The following is a 21,792-nucleotide window of genomic DNA, read 5'->3' on the forward strand; positions in this document are numbered from 1 at the left end:
AACTGTGGGGTTGAAGCGATTGGCTAACATGGCCTCAACGCGCGCTCGCAGTGGTGAGCGTATGTGTGTGTGCTGGGCAGAGCTAGCGTACTCGGGACCGAGATGCGCTTGGCACCCCCCTGCTGCTGGGGCTGCAGCGGGCGCTCCCGCCCACACCAGCGAAAGCGCTGATTTCTCTTTTTTATTCTTCAAGAAGCGCATTCTCTAAGAGTACAGAGATTGCGGCGACCCCAAGAATTTTACAAGAACTCCCTCTCACAACACTATCACAACACTAGGCACGGAACTGGCGCGCACTGGCACTAACCAGGTACCTTGGAGCACTTGGAGTGCAGTCACAGGGCAAGGAGGTACGAAAAAAGAATTTTACGAGGAAAAAAGAATTTCGCGGGATTGCCCGGCGCGAGTGAGCCCCAGGCACCTAGCATCAGAGGAGAGCGTCCGGCTGGCTGCCTCGGAGGCGGCCACCCGACAGCAGCATGCTGCGCGTTTTGGCCGAATCGCAAGGCAATGCAACGGCACTCTCACGGGGCATGCCTGAGGCGGCTGAGGAGCACTCAGTCTGGAGGCCGCTGTTCCTTGCCGGCGTGCCCATGGTGCTGCTGAGCATCGCAATGCTCGCCGCCTACCACAGATTCAAGGAGAGAAGGCGCCGCTCCGCGTTGATCCTCTCGGCCAACCGGCTAGTTGACGTTTGGTCTGGCATGCACCTGACCGTTCGGTCTGTCCGCACTTCGCAAGCGGGGGAAAAGCTGCGCACGACCGAGCAGGTGTGAGAGGAGGCCGCGGTAGAAAGTGGCGTGTACCAATTGTGATGCGCCCCGGCGCGCGTGTCCAAAAGATATGTGCTGTGTTATATGTGCTTTTATGGTGTGTCTTGCGCGAGGCGACACCAACGGTGTGCGGCGTCTACGTTGTATGTTTCATAAAACTTGCATCAGAAGGCGGCGCTGCAGCTAGAGCACTCGACATTGCCCCCCCGCTCTCCGCCCGCTGCCGAGGCATCTCTCGGTTCTCCGACATCGTATCGACACCCGCGCGCGGCCGCGCGCCCGCGCCGCGGGCCTCTCCCCTCCGCCCCGGGCCCCGCGGGCCCCGTCCGCGGAGAGAGCGGTCCGCGTCCCTCCCATGTCCCAAGCGCCAACGCCATGCACAGCGGAGCAGGAGGCGGTGCTGGTGCCCTGCACTGGGGATATGCCACTCAGGTCTCGGGGCACGTTCTCTGCCGCGCAGCGGGCCAGCTCCGCGAGACGCGACCTAAGCGGGCTCTCGCGCGCGTGTCGGCCCTGCGCACGAACCTCTCGTGCGCACGTTGCGTCCATCCTCCACCGTGTGCGCCCTGCCCTCGCCGACGTCAAGGATTTAGGCGTCGAATTTAGGCGCTCCGCCTTACCTGCACAGTCTATGCTGGCACTGTGTGTGTGTGTGTGGGGGGTCGATCGTGACGAGCGCTTGCCTTCTGGCACCGTCTCACAGGAGCGAAGACAAGTCCCCCGTTGACTTGTCGGCTCGCTCGGGTCGCCTCCTTCGCAGCTCCGATTCTCTCCGTTTCTTCGCCGTTTCCGCGTTGCGCCGCGTACCCCAGCTAGGGCTAGGGCTCTCTTGCCCGGTTCCGATCGTCTGGCCCGCTGGGTGTGCTTCTTAGCCCCCCGGCCCTGGATGTGGGCTACTAACTGCACTCCAAGTGCTCCATGTGCGTACGGTATCGCACGCTCCCACTCACTAGTGTCTACGAAAAAGTTTACTCACGCCGTGTGTGTGTGGCCTAGCCGGTTTAGAGTGACGTCCTTCCGGTCCCCACCTGCACGAGCAGGATTTTGGAAGGACGCGTGCGAAGTGCCCTCCTCTTTTTTTTGCACGACTCTCGAGCTTATCGCCTCGCCGTCCTCCTATGAACAAGGAAACCTTCTCGCTCATGTGCCAGTCCGCGCCAGTCTGCGCCCTTGTCGTGCAGTGTGAGAGGCGTAAAAAGATTTCTCGCTTAAGGCACTTGTGCCGCCTGCTTTCCCTCTCGGTCGCCATAATTTGTATATGTCGCTTGCTGAGGCCTGTTTCGTTGGCGCGGATCATCAGGTGATCACGCGCACGGCGAAGGGTGTCTCGCTCGACATCGCCGCGGGTAAACTCGCTGAAATCGTCGTTGCTGGGTTTGCGGGAATCGCGGGCCCTGCCGCCTTTGGAACTAACCCTCGGAGACGCGTGTTTACTTTACGGCCCTCTCCCTGCGAACGCGCACCCCCGGGGCTAGGGCTCTCTAGCCCGTAACCCGATCCCGATCATCCGGCTCGCTGGGCGCGCTTCTTAGCTCCCCGGCCCTGGATGTGAGGTTGATAACTGCACTCCAAGTGCTCCAAGTGGCTATTAGAGAGAAAAAAGGAAAGGAAAAGAGACGGGGTGCGAGAGGCAAACCTTGTACATCCTAAGCCGCCGCCGCCTGCCGATCCCTTGCTCTCGCGGCTTCTCCCGCCTTTCGGCGCAACGCCGCCCTCCTCGCGGCATATTTTGGCCCCTCGAGTTTATCGAGCTGTCCTCGCGCAAGACGACTCTTCTGACGCCCACTCCGATCATTTGCCGCCAAGTCATATCGTTGCTCAGGCGGCCCACTCTCGAGTCTCGTGTGACGTGTCGGAACTGGTTGGGTAGTAGTCTAAGTTCTGAGAGCCTCGAGGCTGAGCGGGTCTAAGTGTGACTAGTCACGCTGGGGTGCTTACGCGGTCTAAGATCAGCGAGAGCCTCTTACATCGGCTAAGTCGGCCGTGGCACAGCCTGGGGCCAAGAGGCTCCCACCGTGATCAACGATACGGCGCTAGCCCCCAAATTTTCTTCGCCTGCGGCGGGCGCCTTCTAATCCGGATCGATCCTCCTCATGCCTCAGCAATCGCCGCCTCAGCATCCTCCTCTTCCGATTCTCGTTGCTCTTCTTGAGCGCAATCTCTAGCCAAACATTTCTCACATAAATAGCCTCAAGCTCAAACAAACGCATGTCAGAGAAGCCTGTGTATGCTGGTCCTCTTTGAACGATCCGCGCGTGAGGTAGATCTAGCATAGGGCCTTGTTGGCAGCAGCCAGCTTGTTGCGCTGCTTCGCGTTGCGATGAGCTGATTGGGATCGCACAAGTGCATGCCAAGCACCGCCACGATCTTGAAGCAGAACACATCGCAACCGCATCGTCCGCACTGCCATCGGCATGCCGCGCCCGCCGCTTCGCCGCAGCCGCCTTAAGGCACGCATAGCGGCAGCACATGGTACGGTGCGCGTACTTGAGCAGGAGTTGCGCGCCGCAAGTAGCGCACTGGCCCTGGGACAAGGCGATATGGCGTCGTGCGCGGCATACGTTGGTCGGGACGCGTCCAGGTATTTTTCGGGTACAGGAACTGTAAACCTGGACTTTTGCAGGTATACCCGGGTTTTACCCGGATTTGGCCTTGTGCCGTCTAAGTTCATGGCCCCCGACCATACAGCGTCTAAGTCCGAGCCCGGCTCCGTGCGGGGGCTAAGTTGAGCGCTTGCTCGCTGCAGAGGCTAAGTGTAGAGCGACCCTCTAGCCCTACTACCCAACCATTGTGTCGGACACTTGTACCTCGTCCTGACGTAAGCGTGATGCCAAAAGTGCGAGATTTCCTGCTCCTGTGGTGCGGGCGACGACTTCTGAGGAAGCCGTCGCCCGCGCCTCGCCTGTCGCGTGAATCGTGTCGTGCGACCAAATTGTTGTAAAATTCTTTCTCAAGGCACAAAATTCCTTCTGTGAGGAGGACGGCATCTGTGTGGGCGACGGCTTCTAAGCCGTCGCCTTTGCAGTGCCAGTCCCGTACCCGGTAGGTAGGTAGGTAGAAAGGCGAAGCCCGGTTTCTTGCGAGGGATGGTCGTAAAATTCTTTTTCCTTCACGGCACTCAGCCACCACCAATGCTCGCGCTCGCGCTGGCGCTCGCGTCCTCGGCCTTCTCGCTGCGCCTACCGTCGCAGCCTCCCGCCGCCGCCGCGCACGTCGCGCTGCGCCGCGCCCTCGCGCCGCCTCGTACGGCGGTGGCGGCGGCGGCGGCAACCTCCACTCCATTCGAGTTTGACGAACTGGGCGACAGCTGGAGCGCGAGCGGGGGCTCGTCGGTGGGTGTGCTGCTCCTCTCTGTCGGCTCGCCCGAGACGCCCGACGACGTCGAGGAGTACCTCTACAACGTGTTTTGCGACCCCGAGATTGTGACGCTGCCGCCGCTGCTCTCGTGGCTCAAAAAGCCGCTCGCGTGGTTCGTCGCAAAGTCGCGCGCGGCCGAGGCGCGCGCAGCGATGGCGGAGGTGGGGGGCGAGTCGCCGCAGGTGGCCGCCGCCGCCGGCGGCCGCCGCCGCCGTCCCCTTCACAGCGGCACGTCATGCGGGAGTAGGTTGCGACGGTGCGGCGGCAGGCAGAGGCGCTGCAACGCACGCTGGTGGCGCGCGGCGTGGACGCGTCGCTCTTCATCGCGATGCGCTACTGGCGGCCCTACGCTGAGGAGGCCGTCGCTCAGATGAAGGCGCAGAACGTGACGCGGCTGGTGATACTGCCACTGTACCCGCACTTTTCCATCTCCACGTCGGGGTCGGCGCTGCGCGTGCTGGAGCGGATGCTGTACAACACGCCCGGCTTCCCCACAAAGTCGACCGTCGTCCCCTCCTGGTTCAACCGGAAAGGGTACGTCGATGCGTCGGCGCGCGCCGTGCAGAAGGCGCTCGCCTCTCTGCCCGAGGCGGAGCGGCAGACGGCGCAAGTCGTGTACTCGGCGCAGGGGCTGCCGCGCAAGTACGTCGAGTTCCTGGGCGACCCGTACCTCGGCCAGGCGGGTGGCCGCTGAATGGTCGGGTAGGGGTCCTCAAGCCTCACCTGGCGAGTATTGACCACCCAGGTGGAGAGCGGCGTAGCGCTGCTGTCGGAGGAGCTGCGCGCGCGCGGCGTCTCCAACCCGCACACGCTCTCGTACCAGGGGCAGGTTGGCGCCCGCCCGCCGTCCCAATCCCGGCGCCTCCACCCACGCATCCATCGATAACTACATGGGCAGGTTGGAGACAGCACGCACGCACGCACGCACGCACGCACGCACGCACGCACGCACGCACGCACGCACGCACGCACGCACGCACGTACGCACGCTCGCACACGCACGCACACACACACACGCTCGTTTTGCACACGCGCAGAGCAGGGCTCGCACACTTCCGTAGGTTGGCCCGTCGGCCGTCCCGTGGACAGAGCCCTCCACGGCGGACGTCATCACGCAGCTCGGCGCGGACGGCACGCGCGCGCTCGTTCTCGTCCCAATCTCGTTCGTATTCGAGCACATGGGCACGCTCAACGAGATGGACCGCGAGCTCGCCGCCGTCGCCGAGCAGGCGGGCATCACCTCCTTTGCGCGCGTCGAGACGCTGGGCACCGACCCCGACTTCATCGACGCGCTGGCGAGCGTGGTCCAGGAGGCGCTGCCCGACCTCAACCAGCCATCGATGCAGATCATCAATCAGGGCGAGCCATAGCCGAGATGCCGCCGAGGAATAGCCACGATGCGGATCATCAAAGGGTGGTTGAGACTAGGCGAGCCCGTCGCGCTGAACGTGGTCAACGAGTACGTCTCCCTCTACACCAAGGACCAGCTGCAGCTCGTGCCGCAGGAGCGGCCGTGGGGCTTCACCGAGGAGGCGGAGGTCCTCAACGGGCGGCTGGTGCGCCTCGCCTCCTCGCCGGCGGCTCCGCCGCGCCGCACAGACACACATACACTTGCTTGACTTCGCATACGCACCCCGCCCGCCCCGGCCCGCCCTGTCCCTTCCGCTGCCGCTACCCTCACCGCGCAGCCGTTCTCTCGCCCAACGCTGAGCTCACGCCCGCTGCCCCCGCTGCAAGGCGATGACGGCGATCACCATCTCCGTCGCGCTCACGGCGGACCCCACGCTCAAGGCGATCGTCGCCACGTACCGCGCCGCGCAGCAGGCGCTCCCCAGCTAGGACCGCTCTACCGGTCTACGTTTGCTCGTTCCTTTGTGCTTGTGCACGTGGCGCGAATACGGCTGCACGCAATGGCTAAACTAGGTGTCTTGTGTGTGACATTTCCAAAAAACTGCGAGACCGCCGCTCCCGTGTGGCCAAGTGGCACGGTAAACGGCCGCAGCGGATGCGGAACGGCTGCAAGACAACACACACTGTGCCAACGCACACACGCGCCCGCCAAGCGCCATGCAGGACGTGGCCAAGGTGAGCGCTGTCCTGAGAGCTGCACAAGGGGTTGAGCGTCCCTCTCCTGCTCGGCTCCATCAAGTTACATCACCGAAGTAAGAGCAACGTGACCGAAGTGACCAAAAGTCTGGAAGGCCACGCGCGCGCCATAGCTCCCTGAGAGCACAAGTCAACAGGGTACACAAAGGTAGCCGCGCTGCACGAGCCGGCGAGAGTGGCATCCCAGGCAGCCCAGGAGCGCGGCGTGCTCTCCTTGCTTGCACGCAGCTGCAACAACAGTGTTGCCTCTCAGATGCAGTCCCTGGGTGGTAAGGACACTATGTGTGTGTGTGTGGCCGTCGACTAGACGGCTGCGCGGTCGTCGGTCTTCAACAGCCCCCCATCCTCGCATCGGGTAGCGAGGCTGAGGATCTGAAGAAGCTAGACGACTCCTACATCTCCTACTATCGCGCGCACAATTGCGCAGCCTCCTCAAGGGTGGAGGACAAACATACAGGTGACTCGGGGAGCTCCAGGAGCGCCCATACTGCCGGTTGTCGACTACATTTGATGAAGGGGAAGTCGGCGTTTCCCCTCTGTGCCGTCCTAGGCGGTGTCGTTCATGATCTCCTTGCGGAACGACTCGAACTCCTTGCGCGGGAGCGGCTTGGTGAAGAAGTCGGCGAAGTTCTTGAGGCTCTCGACGTACTCGACCTTGACCTCCCCGGACTCGACGAGCTCGCGAATCTTGAGCTCCTTGCGCAGGATGTGCTTCGTCTTGTCGTGCATGACCGGGTCCTCGGCGACGCGTAGCGCGGCCGTGTTGTCGATCTTGATGACGGTCGGGCCCTTGGGCTTGTAGCCGAGCGACGCGAGGAGCGAGCGCAGGTGGACCGCCTCGCAAGCCGCCAGCGTGCCGGCAGAGATCTCGGCCTCGAACGTCGAGAGGGAGATGTGACCCTGCTTCTTGGAGAAGTACGAGATGATCGCGGTGCCGATCTTGAAGGCGCAGCCGGAGGTGCTCTGGCGGGTGCACCAGTTCGCGTCGGAGCAGCCGAAGAGCTTGGGGTCGGCAACGCGCTCGTAGTGGAGGCCGAGGTCCTGCGTGCCGATGAGGTAGATGAGGCAGCGCTCGGCGGCGGCCTCGATGTTCGCGTCGGGCCAAGCCATGCAGCGCGCCAGCTGCGAGACGGTGTACTGGATGTCGGGGCGCGCGTTGGTGGCGAACATGAGGCTGCCGATGAGGCACTGGCAGCGCTGGAGGAGCTGCGGGTCGGGCGCGGTCTTCTTCTCGGCTGCGCTGATGACGATGGACGGGAGGTCCTTGTCCGCGGGCACCTTGTAGCCCGCGTGCGTGACGCCCGACGGGAAGAACGGCGCGCGCGCAGCATGTCGATGTACTTGCTGGCAGACAGCTTGAAACCGGTCTGCGTCTTGGTGATGGTGAGCCCGAGGAACTCGTGCACCTTTCCCTCGTGGACCTTGAGCGGCTTGCCGACGTGCTTGTTGAAGTGCTCGATGTACTCGTGCGCGAGCGCTTTGCCAGCGGTGGTCCCGGAGTGGAAGATGCCGAAGTCGTCCACGTAGATGACGACGATGAGTTTCGTGCTGTCGTCGTCCTTGACGGCGTTCTGCAGCGCACCGTAGAGTTGGCGGGACAGGGACACCGCCAGGTCCCCGAAGTACTTGTCGATCGTGGCCGGGATGAGGCCGTCCGCAACGCCGACGTTCTTGTAGCGCACGTGCAGCGCGACCGCCTCGGCCTCGCGCTCCGCGCCCGGCCGGATGGTGCCCACCTCGATGATGTCGAGGAGGTACTTGTGTTGCTTCGCCGCGGTCCGCAGGTTGCGGAGCCACTCGTTGAACTCCCGCTCGGAGCCCTGTTTGTAGGCCGGAATCACCAGCTTGTCCGTCGACGACATGTTGTCGTAATGTCCCGGGGATCGTTGCCCCGCCGCTACCAACTGTGAAGGTCTTCAGTGACCACTCACAAGCTGTTCCAAGGCCCGACAGAAATGTACTGTCAAAACTTTGTTCAAACAAAAGTCCTGGCCCGCGGCCCCCACACCCACAATGACTATCAATCCAGGCTGCGGGTGAAGGGCAAAACCGCGCCGCTGCAGAACGGTTTTTGCAAAACCGCGCCGCAGCGGTACGAAACTGCGCAGATGCAGTCCAGGGGTGGTAAGGACACTATGTGTGTGTGTGTGGCCGTAGACTAGACGGCTGCGCGGTCGTCGGTCTTCAACACACCCACAGGCGAGATGGCGGCCTTCCTCGGCATCTCGCGCACTTCGCCCGGCTGGAAGTACGTCATCACCGAGGGTCCGCGCATCGGCACCACCACACAAACGACCTTCTGCGTCAACGAGCTCTGGAACGGCATCGAGTACCGTGCTCCTACCTCCGACCTCACCCCGACGGACATCGAGGGCGCCTGGCCGGAGCTTGTGGCCGCGGACGAGATGCCCGACGAGTCGGACAAGGCTACGCTCGACAACAACGTGACCCGCGGCGACTCCGTCTTCCTCCCCACCACCGACAACCACGCCGGGGGGCTGACCCTCGACGAGGAGGTGGTGATCATGCCAGACCCGGCCAACGACGGCAAGCCCGCTGCCGGCGGGCCGATCGGAGAGCTGGTAGTCGTGGTACTTGGAGCACTTGGAGTGCAGTCATCAACCTCACATCCAGGGCCAGGGAGCTAAGCGCGAGCGCACCCAGCTCGAGCCGGATGATCGGCATCGGGCTACGGGCTAGAGAGCCCTGACCCCTAGCTAGGGGGGGTGCGCATTCGCAGGGAAAGGGCCGTAAAGTAAACACGGGTCTCCGAGGGTTAGTTCCGTGTACCGGGTTTCCCTTTGTGGTACCACCAGGCTCGCCATCGCGCCCGAGACAGGCCGCTCTGGCCCCGTAGACCTTCCCAGAGAGCTTGGCGAGGCTGTCCAGAATGCCGAGAGCATTCTGAGCAGGCTGCCGTCGAGCGACGAGCCATGCTGGCTCGTCGCAGGCTGCGAGCTCGAAGACCCGCGCAGAGCGTCGCCGAGCCTGGCGTGCCCGCCCGCTCGCCCGCGGCCGCAGGCGTGGAAGCCAAGCATCCTGGCGTCCATGGCAAGCGCTCACATGCCAAAAGACACCTCGCACCGCGCGAGACGTGACCGAAACGGCACGCCTCGGCGCCGCGAGAGCAGCCGGTCGACGTCGCCACGTCGGCACCAAGCGCGCGGCCGCCGGGCGCCTCCGAACCGACAGGGGCGCCGCGGCAGTAGAGAGCACTCCACCGCCATACCGTTTTGGCGCCGGTATCAAATGTGATGTTGAATGTTGGAATCGGGAAAAGAATTTTACAACAAAACTCCCTCGCACAACACTGGGCACGGGACTGGCGCGCACTGGCACTTACACAGGTACACTCGGGAAAAGAATTGCAAGAGCCCCGCGCCTCCACACCGCTCCACACGTCGAGGCCCCTCGGAAAAAATGCAAGACGGCGAGGACATCACTCGCGACTCCTTCGAGGCTGCGGCGGCGGCGCTCGAGGCGCTGCTCGCCACGGCGGAGTTTGTGGCTGTCGACGCGGAGTTCACAGGCATTAAACTGCCGGGGACAGTACCGCAAGACCATGACTCGACGCAGGCGCGCTACACCAAGATGCGGAGGGTGGCGTCCGAGTTCTCGCTCGTCCAGCTCGGAATCTGCACCTTCCACCGCCCTCCGCCGGGCGGCGCCGCCGCAGGGAGCGCGCTGCAGGCGCGACCGTTCAACTTCTTTGTCCGCCGCGCGGCTCCGAGAGGCGGAGACAAGGTCGTCCTCGACTGCAGCACCGCCGAGTTTCTGCGCGGGCAGGGCATCGACTTCAACCGCTGGCTCGACCACTCTGTCCCCTACCGCTCCACCGCCGACGCGGCGGCGGCGGCGGCGGCGGTGCGGCAGCGCGTAGCAGCACAGGCCGAGGCTGACGCCGAGCGGCGGGCCCAGGGGAGGGTCTTCTCGCCCTCGAGGCCCGCGGAAGCCGCCTTTGTGAACGAGGCGATGGAGCGGGTCGCCGCGTGGGTGGCGAGGGCGAGGACGCAGCACGCGAGCGGCGCACCGCCGGAGCCGCTCACGCTGCCAGAGTGCAACGGCTTCTTGCGCAAGTGCCTCTACGCTGCCATTGAGCATGCGCACCCGCCGGCGGCCCACAAGTGGCTGGTCACCGAGTCGCTGGAGGGCGAGGGGGGAGGGAACAAGGCGGTGCGGCTGCGCGTGCGGCCCGCCGAGGAGGCCGCGGCGGAGCCCTTCTCCCCCGCCATGCACGCGGAGGCGCAAGTGGCCGAGAAGCTCAGCAAGCTGCGCGAGTCGGAGGGCTTCCTTCGCGTGTGGCGGGCGCTCGTGGCCGCAAAGGTGCCCGTCCTGGTCCACAATGGGCTGTTCGACCTCCTCTTCCTCCACGACGCCCTCATCGGCCCGCTGCCCGCGCCGTGCACGCAGTTCAAGGCGGCCGTGCACGCGGCCCTACCCGAGGTGTGTGGGCACTTCCGAGACACTTCCTTCGTCCACCTCTCCCCCGCAATCGCGACACACGCCTCTCCGAACCGACCCCCCTCGCCGCTTCCCCCGCTCAGCGCGCTCCTCCGCCGCCACGCCACCGCCTGTGGCATGCCGCCGACGCTTCCACCAACGTGTCCGCAGGTTTGGGACACAAAGCTGCTCGCCGACCAGTCGGGCGCCTACTCGGACACGGCGCTCAAGCCGCTCTACGAGGCGTGCTCCGCCGAGGCGGCGGCGGACGCGGCGGGCGACCCGAACCGGCCGCATCAGTCGCCCCCTTTCCCCTCGGGTCGCCTCTTTGCACTCGCCGACGGGTGCTCGGCGGCGGGGCAGAGAAGCACGACTCCATGGCACGTCGTCGACACGCCCGCGGCATGTTTCGCAGGTTCGCCGGTTGGGGCGCCGCCGACCGCAGCCACCACGCCGCCTTCGACGCGCTGATGACGGGCGCCGCATTCGCGATGTTGCGCGCAAAGGGCTTCGCGCCCACCCGGCTGAAGAATGTCGTCCGCTTGGCAAGGTCGGTGCACGACCTAGCGCTCGACGCAGAGGTGCCCCCCTACCCCCCCCCCAAAACTTCCCCTCCAAATCCCCCTTTTCTTCCAAATCCCCCTTTCCTTCCAAATCCCCCTTTCCCTCCAAATCCCCCTTTCCCTCCAAATCCCCCCCCCCCCCCCCCCCCGAGCCCTTCTGGCCCAGCGCCCCCTGGTTCCACCCACTGACGTCCACGGACATGTCCAGGTCGACCCCGTCCTAGCGTGCGGCCAGCGCGACAGCAGTGGTGCGGCGCCCGTGGCGCTCCACGCGGCGCTGGGCGTGAGCGCGCCCGTCGACAGCGCCGAGGCGGCGGTGCGGTGGCTCCGCGCGAGGATGCAGGCGGTGCCAGAGATCTGCGACGCTTCGGCCGTGCAGATCACTTTGGTGGGTGGCGGCCGCGGCGGCGGCGGCGGCGCGCCGGGCGGCGGTGCGGTGGCTTCCCCGTACTGGTCGGAGGCGGCGTTGGTGGTGCCGCAGTGGGCGATCGCCGAGCCGGTGCGCCGGGCGGCGGCGGACGAGGCAGCGGCCGGCGCACCCACCCCCCACGGGCCAGTTTCGCCGCGGGCGGGCGAGGGGGTGGGCGCGGCGGAGGCCTGGCAGCGGATCGACCCGTTGTCCTCGCGGCTCTCGACTTCCCTCGGCGTTTGGGGCGGCGGCGGCGGCAGTGACGGCGGCGGCGGCTCCGGCTCTGGCACGGCACCCCTGAGTGTCCAGCCCTACCTTTCATGGAGGATGGCCCAGGAGGCGGCAGAGACGGCGGAGTTCGTGGCTTCGGAGGCAGGGCGGGAGGGCGCGGCGCCCGAGCCGTCGGTTGAGGCGGCAGCGGCGGCGATGGTGCGAGAGGCGCTTGCGGAGGCACGGCGGGCAGAGGAGGCGGCGGCGGCGGCGGTGGAGAGTGGCCCTCTCGCCAAGGACGAGGAGGGGGAGGAGGAGGCGCGGCGGCTCGAGGAGCTGCTCACCGCGGCGAAGCAGGTGCTAGCTCCCCCCCCTTTCCCGGGCCCCCCCCCCCCCCCCGCCACCCTCTGCCCCTCCCACTCCCTTTCCACCCGACCGACCCTGTGTGTACTGTAGGTGCGCGCGCGCGGCGAGGCCGTGCTAAATATGGCGCGGGCTGCGGTGACACGAGCAGGTGCCGCTTCGGCGTGCGCTAGTGGCGGCGGAGGCGGAGCCGATTCCAACGGCGGCGGCTCCGACGGCAGCGGCGGCGGCGGCGGCAGGGCGCTCGGAGAGGCTGTAGAGCGGGCAGCCGCACCAGCAGCCAGCGGATCGTCTGCCGCGGCGGAGGCCGACGTGGTGATGCCGGCTGCGGCGGCGATGCCGCCGGCGGCAGCGGACGGCGGACAGCACGCGTCGCAGCAGCGAGCGGAGGGGGCGCAGGAGGAGGCGCGGCGGCTCGATGCGTTGCGGCGGCGGGTTGGAGTGCCGGTGGCCGGCGGCCAGGGAGGGGGCGGGGGTGGAGCTGAGGCTTTGCCCCTCGACAAGTGCTCCGCCATCCTCGCCACGCTTCGCAAGCGAAAGGACGCCGACTGGTTCGAAGAGCCGGTGCACCTCGCAAACTCCCTCCCACCACCCGAGCCCACGACCCGCGCCTTGCAACCCCCGCCACAGCTCGCCCCGCACCCGCCCACTCGCGCCAGGTGGCCGCCGACACGCCCGGCTACTTCGAGATGATCCAATCGCCGATGGACTATGGCGGAGCTGGGGCGGTGCGTGAGGCACGGCCCCGCGCCCTCCCCGGACGCTGTCGCCCTCCTCTCTTGAGTAGGCACCATCGGCGCGGCGATCGAGGCTGGCAGCTACGCCGACGCGGAGGCCTTCGCCACCGACGTGCGGCTCGTCGCCTCCAACGCGGTCGCGTACTCGCCCGAGCTCGACAATGAGTGCAACCAGGCGGCGCGCGCCAACCTCGCCGCTTTCGAGGCGCTCTGGCTGGCGGCGGGCTTCGCCACCGACGGCGGCGTGGCGGCGGCGGCCGCAGCCGCCGCCGCCAAGGAGGGGGGATCGGCGGGGGAGGAAAAGGTCCCGCGGCGGAGGGCCGGGAGGAAAGCCTCTTCGTCCATGAGCCAGATTGTGGCCTCCGCCGTGCCGCGCGGGTACGGCAACGCGGCTGACGCCAACCACGATGGCACCACCACTCGCTCGGAGACGGCGTCATTCCTCGCCACTCCCAGCGGCGTGTCGGGGGCGGCGGTGGGCGGGGCGGCGGGCGGGGCAGCGGGGCAAGGCGGTGGGGATAGCGGCGGGGAGAGCATGGAGGGGTCCGATGAGGTGGCGACGACGGACGAGGCGGAGGGCGAGGTGGGGTGTGAGGGAGAGGAGGCGGAGGAGGAGGGGCCGCCGGCGGCGGCGGCGCTCACGGGGGGCGAAGGGGCGGGGATGGGCGAGGGCGCGTCGGCCACGGAGCCAGAGTCGGCGCCCCCCTCGTCGCAGCGGCCCAAGCGCGCCCGCTCCTCGGTGAACCGCTTCGAGGCGGCCCCCGCACGCCGGGACGGTGGGGGTGACTTCTCGGTCGGCTCGCCGCCGCCGGCTGGGAGGGGCGGCGACACGGGCGACAAGAGGCCGCGGCTGGCATCGCGCGCCGAGTCCCAAGGGCAGCAAGGCGGTGAGCCAGCGTCGGGCCGCCGTCGGGGGGCAGCGGCCGCGCGTTCCACTGCGCGCAAGGTGGCGGCGACGGACGCGGGCGAGTCTGACCGCGTACTGCCCCGCCCCCGTCGTCCCTCTCGGACGCGTCTGCGTGCGCGTCCACTAGGAGAGGCGGCCGACGCGTTCGACGCGCTGGTGGGCTCCAACGGGCTCAAGCCGCGCGAGAAGGCGGCGTCGCGCGGCCTTCATCAGAGAATGCGCCGACCCTCACTGCTGCAATCGTCAGCAGGCGGCGCTGCGCGACTTCTTCGACGGCTCCGCCACGGCGCTCCTCGCCGCGAGCGACGACGAGCTGGCGGAGGCCCTCCGCCCCAAGGGGCGTGGCAAGGCGGGCGCGAGTGTTTCAGCCGCCGTCTCGGTCTTGCGCAAGCATCTCTCTTCGGTGTCGGGCCCGCCGGAGGGTTCGGAGGGAGGCAGCGCTGCCGCCGCCACGGCAGCGGCGGCTCCGGCTCCGGCCCGGCGGGGTATGCGCATTCGCACCTCGCTCCTCAAGAAGGAGTGAGAGGCCGCAGCGGCACGTTTGCGCGCGTCCCGCCGTCCGCCACGCAGGCGCAGAGTTGCCCAGTGCCCCTCGTTAGCATTCCCCGGGCCCGGCATTACAGGCCCCGCACGAGCCGAGGACACGGCAGCGAGCTCGGAGCTGCCAGCTGGTTGTTGCAAAGCAATGTTCTGCCGCGCAGCGCCCTACTTTAGGCGCGGGCGGCCACCATATTTGCGCTTTCTTAACATATTTGCGCTTTCTTAACAATCATGCTAGATCATATAGCCCACACACAACGACACGCTCAGCACAGAACTCAGATATGCGCGCGCACGGTAGAGGCGCAGCACAACGTGGGGCTGGGGCGGCGGCGAGGGCGGCGGAATCGTTCAACCCGCCCTTTGGCTCACCCGCCTACTTGGCGAGGGCGACCAACGCCGGGACCGTCAGGCCCTTCGCCTCGAAAACCTCGTCGCCCGGCGCGGAGAGGCCGAAGGAGTCGACGCCGAGCACCTTGTCGGCGTATTTGTACCACGCAGCGGTGTAGCCCGCCTCGGCGGCGGTGGTCTTCGCCTTCATCGCCTTGGGCAGCACCGACTCGATGTACTCGGCGCTCTGCCGCTCGAACGCCTCGACGCACGGCATGGAGACGACGCGCCAGCCCTTGCCGAGCTCCTTGGCCGCGTTGATCGCCAGCTCCAGCTCGGAGCCGACACCGATCAGGATGCCCTCCAGCTCGCCCTCCTCCTTCTTGGCGACGTAGCCGCCCTTGAGCGTGCCGGCGCGCTTCTCCTCCGCCGAGCACGTGTCGATCACGGCGAGGTTCTGGCGCGAGAGGATGAGCGCGGTGGGCCCGTCGGGGCGGGTGACCGACGAGGCGTACGCGGCGGCAGTCTCCTCGGCGTCGCCCGGGCGCATCACGTCCAGGTTGGGCATCGCGCGCAAGCCGGCGACCACCTCGACCGGCTGGTGCGTCGGGCCTGAGGGCGGGCGGAGAGCGTGAGAGGCGGCGAGGGCGCGAGTGGCGGCGAGGGCGTGAGTGGCGGCGAGGGCGCGAACGGCGGCGAGGGGGGCTCTCGGGAGGCGTGTCGCACCGTCCTCGCCGACTCCGATCGAGTCGTGCGTCCAGATGTACGAAACGGGGAGGCCCGAGAGGGCGGCCACGCGGACCGAGCCCATCATGTAGCCCGAGAAGACGAGGAAGGTGGAGCCCGAGACGGTGTGCAGGCCGTAGAAGGCCATGCCGTTGAGGATGGCGCCCATGCCGTGCTCGCGGATGCCTGCAGACAAGTCGCGGTGTCGCCGGTGTGTGGTGTGGCGAGGCGGTGTGCTGAGTGGGCGCGACGGGGAGAGGAGCCGCAGCGCATCGGGCTGCGCTGGAGCCCGACGCGGTGGCGGTGCGTCGGAGTGGGTCGCGCTGCGGACAGGGGTGGAGGTGTCTCGGCGGTGTTCCGCGCCGTAGTAGAAGTTGCGGCCGGCGTAGTTGTTCTTGGAGAAGTCGCCGACGCCCTTCATGTAGTTCTTGTTGGAGCCGTGCAGGTCGGCCGAGCCCGACAGGTAGAAGGGCATCTCCTGCGCAATCGGCTGCAGCACCTCGGCACCCGCGTTGCGCGTGGCGACGCCCGAGCCGACCTCGAAGCCGCCCATCTTAGCCATCAGCTCCTCCGCGCTCGGCGCCGGCTTCTCGAGCATCGCCGCCTTGTCGGCGTTGGCAGCCTTCCACGCCTTGAAGGTCTCCTGCCACTCGTCGTACTTGGCGACCAGCTCCGCCTTGTGCGACTTGAAGTAGTCGTACGTGTCGGGCGAGACGTACCACTTCTCGTCCGCCGGCAGTCCGAGCGCCTCGCGGCCAGAGTCCTGGTACTGGACGCCCGCCTCGCCGTGCGCCGCGCAGGTGCCCGCGATCTCGTCGATGCCCTTGCCGATGATGGTCTTGCACACGATGAGGGTCGGCTTGCCGTTGTCCGAGTCCTTGGCGTAGCGGTACGCCTTGGTGATGGCGTCCATGTCGTGTCCGTCAACCTCGAGCACCTGTGGCGAGGGCGGCGGGCGGGCTGGGCGGCGGTGGTGATGGAGGCGGGCTGGGCGGGTGACGGAGGCGGGCTGGGCGGCGGTGGTGATGGAGGCGGGCTGGGCGGGTGGCGGAGGCGGGCTGGGCGGCGGTGGTGATGAAGGCGGGCTGGGCGGCAGCGGGCTGGGCGGCGGCGGGCTGGGCGGCGGGCGAGGGCAGCAAGGGGCGGCGCACCTCCCAGCCCTGCGCCTCGAAGCGCATCGACACGTCCTCGGACTGGGTGTGCTCCGCCATCTTGTCGAGGGTCACGCCGTTCGAGTCGTACATCAGGATGAGGTTGTCCAGCTTCTCGTGGCCCGCGAAGGCGACCGCCTCGTTGGCGACGCCCTCTTGCAGGCAGCCGTCGCCGCACAGCACGACGACGTGGTGGTCGATGATGGTGTGGTCGGCGGTGTTGAGGGTCGCCGCCGCCTGCTTGGCGGCCGCCGCCATGCCAACGCCGTTGCCGATGCCCTGGCCGAGCGGGCCGGTGGTCGACTCGATGCCCGGCGTGTGCGGGTGCATGCCCTGCCACTCTGGGTGGCCGGGCGTCTTGGAGTCCTTGACGCGGAAGTTCGAAACCTCCTCCTTGGGGAGGTCGTAGCCCGCGATGTGGAGCCACGAGTAGAGGAACATGGAGCCGTGGCCCGCCGAGAGGATGAAGCGGTCGCGGTTCAGCCAGGTGGGGTCGTCCGGGTTGTAGGACATCTCCTGGCCCCACAGGACCGCGCCCACCTCTGCGCAGCCGAGCGGCAGGCCCATGTGGCCAGAGTGCGCCTTGGAGATGGAGTCGATGGCGAGGCCGCGCGCCTCGTCGGCGGCCTGCGGGCGCGGCAGGGGGGGCGGTCGCGGGGGCGATTGCTACGCGCGCGCGATGGAGGAGGAGGCACTCTCTCTTTGGATGCTTTGAGCAGGGCAGGACTCGGGGAGAGCCGCGGTGGCGCGATGGGGCTCGCCAACAGTCCCACGGGTTCGAAGCTGTCGGCAGAGCGGCTCTATGTGCCGCACGCAGGGGACCCGCGTGCAAAACGGGCGGGAAACTCACGCCGGCAAGAGCCCAAGGGAGGAGTTCTCGTTTCTCGGGTACGGCTCTCTGCGCGCCTTTGCGAGCGCGACCGGCTGCGCCACCTGCGCCTCCGCCGCGACCTGCATGTTAACGGCGGAGCGCGACCGCGGGGCGGCGGAGGCGCCGATCGAGAGGGAGAGGGATCCAGCGAAGGCAGCAACCTGAGGCGATGGCGCCGCAGAGCGGATTAGCGTCTCGCCACTGCCGCGCCTCGCAGCAGTCGCGCGCGCGCGCTGAATCACAGCGCGGGTGCAGGCAGGCTGTGCGGAGCGGCGGGCGAAGGCTCGAGGCTGCGCGGCGGTGAGTGCTGGCAGAGAGAATCTCCGCGGAGCATACCAGCATCGCAGCTTGAGATCGGGAGACAGTCGATTCTTGTGGAACCTCTCAAAAAAATTCTGAATTCGCAGTCCCTCCCCAAACATAGGACGCCCAGCCTTGCCCGTGCCGCCGAGTGCATATCCTATGCGAGAGAGATCCCCTGTGCCCTGTGCCCAGCCCTCTCCGCGCGGCGATGCGCCCTCCCCCCTCGCTTTTGCAAAATCCTGCAAATGTGGGGACGTGTCTGTCCTCGACCCAGCCCTAGCTTGGGATGTCCGTTGTATTTATTTATTTATTTATGGGTTTTAGGAGCATTGTCGCTTTCTTTCTTTCTTTTGCAGTCCCTCGCGAAGGCACAAGTGTTCGAAGAGAGAGTGGACCTGAGCAATGATATGACTGGGCGGCAAATGATAGCAGTGGGCGTCAGAAGACTCGTCCTTGCGCGAGGAGAGCTCGATAGACTCGAGGGGCCAGGATATGCAGCAAGGAGGGCGGAGCTGCGCCGAAAGGCGAAAGAAGCCGAGAGAACAAGGGACCGGCAGGCGGCGGCGGCGTTGCAGAACGAGGCAGAGGAGAGCGACGCGACAGAGGAAGAAGCGACAAGGGAGAGCACGACGAGAAGGGGGCGACCGCGAGGTGGCACGAAGGTTGCAGCGAGAATCGGAGAGAAACTGCGAAGAGAGATAGGAAGTGGTAGACGCCCGAGGGTGGGCGACGGCTAGCGCATCACACCCCTCTCCTTAAAATCCCTGTGTGGTGGCGGCGTGCCGTCCTCCCATCCCTCCCCTGGGTTGTCCGTTTTCTTTCTTTCTTTCTTTTCGCAGTCCCTCGCCGCTTCTCACCTCTTCATGCCACCTCGCGGTCGTCCCACTCTCGTCGTTCTCCCTCCTGCCGCTTCCTCCTCTGTCGCGTCGCTCTCGTCTGCCTCGTCCTTCCTGCGACGCCGCCGCCGCCTGCCGATCCCTTGCTCTCGCGGATTCTCCCGCCTTTCGGCGCAGCTCCGCCCTCCTTGCGGCATATTTTGGCCCCTCGAGTTTATCGAGCTCTCCTCGCGCAAGGACGACTCTTCTGACACCCACTGCGATCATTTGCCGCCAAGTCATATCGTTGCTCAGGTCCACTCTCTCTTCGAACACTTGTGCCTTCACCGATGATGTTGGCGCTGGGGTTTATCCATCCTATATTCTTCTCTCTCTCCTCTGCCCGTGCCTTGGTCTTGTCGTTGTTTCGCACCCATGTCTGTGTGTATGGCGATCGAGGCTGCCTTCCCCTACCTGTAGTTCACTCCTCTCGGCCGCCCGCCCTAGCCGGGCGGCGCCGCCCCCGCCTGCCGCGCCGTCCCCAGTGGCACTCTCCTTGGCCTCGCACGGGTGCCCTCCCTCCGTCGTCGAGCGCGCTGTCCGCTCTCAGCGCCCGCCGGGCGGGGGCGGGAAGGCCCGCCGCGAGCCCGCGACGCGTCGGAGAAGAGCTCGCTCCACACTCCGTTGTGGGGTGGAATGTCCCAGCAAAGCACAATCGTGCGCGAATTCTTCTTGAGCGGGTACCCTATCGCTATAGTTGCGCGTTCTCCCCCGGGGAACTCTCCCCGTCGCACACACACTCACAATGCCATCGCGTACTTACTACTTTCGGATATGCGAGCGTTTGTCGAAGCGAAGCGAAGCTCAAGACGAATTCTTCTTGAGCGGGCACCCTATGCTGCTCGAAGATAGCTCGCGCTAGTACCTACCTAGATCCTAGTTGCGCGCGTTCTCCCCCCGCGCCCCGGGAACTCTCCCCGTCGCACACACACGCCATCGCGTACGCTCCGGCTGTCCGTTCGGACCACCCCTCACGGGGCCGTAGCCTTCGGTCACGAACATGGCATTCTCGTCCCCTAAAGCCGTATTGGGAGAGAGAGATTTTTGCTGCTAAACCAACAAGAATCAAGAAATCACGACTCTCACAGTGACTCGCGACTCTCAAGCTGCGAGGAAATTCTGACTCTTTGTCTAGGGCGGGGGCGGAGGGGGCGGTGCCCCTCGCCCCGCGACGCCTCCGGGGCCCCATGTGGCGAGCTCGATCCCTTTTGCTCCCGCGAACTCGGCAAACCGCAGTCCCACGGCGCCCTTGAAGTCGGCCCTCTCGACGTTGGCCTCAAGAAACTTCGCGCTCTTGAGGTTGGCTCCCCCGAAGCGTGCAAAGTTGGCGTCGGCCTGGGTGAAGTCGGCGCCGTCGAGGTTGGCGCCGACGAAGCTGACAGACTTGAGGTTCGCGCCGCCAAAGCTGGCCCCCTTGAGTGACGCGCCGTCCAGCTTGGCGCACTGCATGTCCACGCCGTCCAGTTTGGCACCTTGCGGCGACGAGGGGGCGTATTACCATGTGCCAGGGGCGGTGGCTTGCAGGGAGCGTCGCGTGCCTTCGAGGTTCATGTTGCTGAGGTCGGCGTTCTGCAGCTCGGCGCACGGCGTGCTGCCGTACTTGAAATCGACGCCGGGCCCGGCGAGCCAGCAGCACGGGCAATCGCGCGTTGGGGGAGGGCAGAGACCGCGCGTCTGTAGGGGGTGGTGGGTGGGGGGGGGGGAGAGAATGGGGGGGGGGGGGTTATATCGTGCTCAGGGGCGGAGGTGACGGATTGGCAGCAGGCGAAGACAGAGCGCGCGCCGGCTTGACGAGGCAGCGAGCGCCGTCGGGACGCGGCAAGACGTGCGTGACTTTGGAGGGGAAGTCGATGATCGTGCAGCGCGCGTACTCTCGTGCGTTCAAGCGCTGCCACTTTGGGACGAACTCCGTGAACTCGATGGCCACGCAATCGATGTCGAGAGCTGAGCGGTGCGTGTGGAAATGATATGTGAGGCTACATGTACATGTGCATGTGCGTGTGGTGGTGGTTGGGGCGCGAGGTGGGTGGGTTGTCGAGCAGGCGCGCACCGCAGTACTCTTGGCACTCGGCGAGCGTCACGGCCTGCCAGATGGGATCCGTGTGCATCGTGGTCGGCCCAGCGCACCCGCCAGCCTTGCGGCCTGGGCCAGGAGGCTGCCAAAGGGCCACGCTGTTGGGCCCACGCGTTGTGAAGACCGGCGTCTGAGCAGCGGGCGTTGCGTGAGCGGTGGCCGTTTTGGCAGCGGGCGGGTCTGGGCGGCAGCAACTCGCGCAGTTGCACGACGGCAACTTCACTGCCTGCTCAGAGCAAGTGGTGGCGTCGTAGAGCGTGCGGCAAGCGACGCCGACGCACAGAAGGTCGCAGTCCGGATTCGGCGGCGGTGGCGGTGGCGGGTCTGATGGCGGCGGTGGCGGCGGATCTGATGGCGGGGGTTCTGCTGGCGGCGGCGGCGGCAGTAGTGGCGACGGGGATGGAGACGGCGGCGGTTCTGCTGGCGGCGGCGGCGGTGCATCTGCTGGCGGCGGCGGCGGCAGTAGTGGCGACGGGGATGGAGACGGCGGCGGTTCTGCTGGCGGCGGCGGCGGTGCGTCTGCTGGCGGCGGCGGCGGCAGTAGTGGCGACGGGGATGGAGACGGCGGCGGTTCTGCTGGCGGCGGCGGCGGTGCGTCTGCTGGCGGCGGCGGCGGCAGTAGTGGCGACGGGGATGGAGACGGCGGCGGTTCTGCTGGCGGCGGCGGCGGTGCGTCTGCTGGCGGCGGCGGCGGCAGTAGTGGCGACGGGGATGGAGACGGCGGCGGTTCTGCTGGCGGCGGCGGCGGTGCGTCTGCTGGCGGCGGTGGCGGCAGTAGTGGCGACGGGGATGGAGACGGCGGCGGTTCTGCTGGCGGTGGCGGCGGTGCGTCTGCTGGCGGCGGCGGCGGTAGTGACGACGGGGACGGCGACGGCAGCGACGTCGTGACGGTTGGGGTAGGCGCACCCAGCCACCCAGCGATCCAGCCACCCACCCACCCATCCACCCACCCTAGCGGTGGCGGCGGGGGGGGTGGCGGCGAGGCGTCACACTCTGGACAGCCCGCGCATTCCCGAGCCCATCTGCACTTGGTCTCCCACGGACTGTAAGCAGGAGG

At 66.8% G+C, this 21,792-nt stretch overlaps 5 protein-coding genes across 5 annotated transcripts; 3 read left to right on the plus strand and 2 right to left on the minus strand.

Moving 5' to 3' along the window:
• Positions 1–393: 393 nt before the first annotated feature.
• Positions 394–946, plus strand: EMIHUDRAFT_358337 (hypothetical protein; the record flags this gene model as incomplete). Its single annotated transcript, XM_005762343.1, has 1 exon — positions 394–946. A coding segment is annotated over exon 1 (237 nt), but the record flags the coding sequence as incomplete, so codon positions are not given.
• Positions 947–3,904: 2,958 nt separating this feature from the next.
• On the plus strand, positions 3,905–6,096 carry EMIHUDRAFT_452759 (putative ferrochelatase; the record flags this gene model as incomplete). Its single annotated transcript, XM_005762344.1, has 6 exons — positions 3,905–4,312; positions 4,378–4,813; positions 4,892–4,959; positions 5,192–5,489; positions 5,559–5,686; positions 5,868–6,096. 6 exons carry the CDS (start codon positions 3,905–3,907, stop codon positions 5,967–5,969), a joined length of 1,440 nt encoding a protein of 479 aa, XP_005762401.1. The 3' UTR covers positions 5,970–6,096.
• Positions 6,097–9,656: 3,560 nt separating this feature from the next.
• EMIHUDRAFT_216089 (hypothetical protein) lies at positions 9,657–14,388 on the plus strand (the record flags this gene model as incomplete). Its single annotated transcript, XM_005762345.1, has 13 exons — positions 9,657–10,055; positions 10,155–10,679; positions 10,848–11,020; positions 11,092–11,230; positions 11,448–11,612; positions 11,700–11,738; positions 12,156–12,215; positions 12,726–12,785; positions 12,881–12,953; positions 13,009–13,094; positions 13,674–13,845; positions 13,993–14,021; positions 14,116–14,388. 13 exons carry the CDS (start codon positions 9,657–9,659, stop codon positions 14,386–14,388), a joined length of 2,193 nt encoding a protein of 730 aa, XP_005762402.1.
• Positions 14,389–14,604: 216 nt separating this feature from the next.
• On the minus strand, positions 14,605–17,857 carry EMIHUDRAFT_437959 (plastid transketolase). The gene is made up of 6 exons (XM_005762346.1): positions 17,820–17,857; positions 17,519–17,644; positions 16,613–17,239; positions 15,825–16,398; positions 15,462–15,647; positions 14,605–15,347 (listed from the first exon to the last, which is right to left on the minus strand). The coding sequence occupies exons 1-6, from the start codon at positions 17,823–17,825 to the stop codon at positions 14,782–14,784; spliced, it is 2,085 nt and encodes a 694-aa protein (XP_005762403.1). The 5' UTR covers positions 17,826–17,857; the 3' UTR covers positions 14,605–14,781.
• A 1,935-nt stretch (positions 17,858–19,792) lies between these two features.
• On the minus strand, positions 19,793–20,984 carry EMIHUDRAFT_358342 (hypothetical protein; the record flags this gene model as incomplete). The annotated part of the gene is made up of 4 exons (XM_005762347.1): positions 20,712–20,984; positions 20,438–20,605; positions 20,200–20,328; positions 19,793–20,133 (listed from the first exon to the last, which is right to left on the minus strand). The coding sequence occupies exons 3-4, from the start codon at positions 20,210–20,212 to the stop codon at positions 19,793–19,795; spliced, it is 354 nt and encodes a 117-aa protein (XP_005762404.1). The 5' UTR covers positions 20,213–20,328; positions 20,438–20,605; positions 20,712–20,984.
• Positions 20,985–21,792: the final 808 nt, after the last annotated feature.

This window comes from Emiliania huxleyi, assembly GCF_000372725.1.
Source record: "Emiliania huxleyi CCMP1516 unplaced genomic scaffold EMIHUscaffold_68, whole genome shotgun sequence".
Classification (NCBI taxonomy): Eukaryota; Haptophyta; order Isochrysidales; family Noelaerhabdaceae; genus Emiliania; species Emiliania huxleyi.

What these genes read in the sequence shown, in the direction of transcription:
- EMIHUDRAFT_437959 (XM_005762346.1), bottom strand. An exon ending in AGCCGGTCGCGCTCGCAAAG is followed by an intron (nt 17,240 to 17,518) that starts GCGCGCAGAGAG and finishes CCGCGCCCGCAG; the next exon opens with GCCGCCGACGAGGCGCGCGG. An exon ending in CGGCCGCAACTTCTACTACG is followed by an intron (nt 15,648 to 15,824) that starts GCGCGGAACACC and finishes ACTTGTCTGCAG; the next exon opens with GCATCCGCGAGCACGGCATG.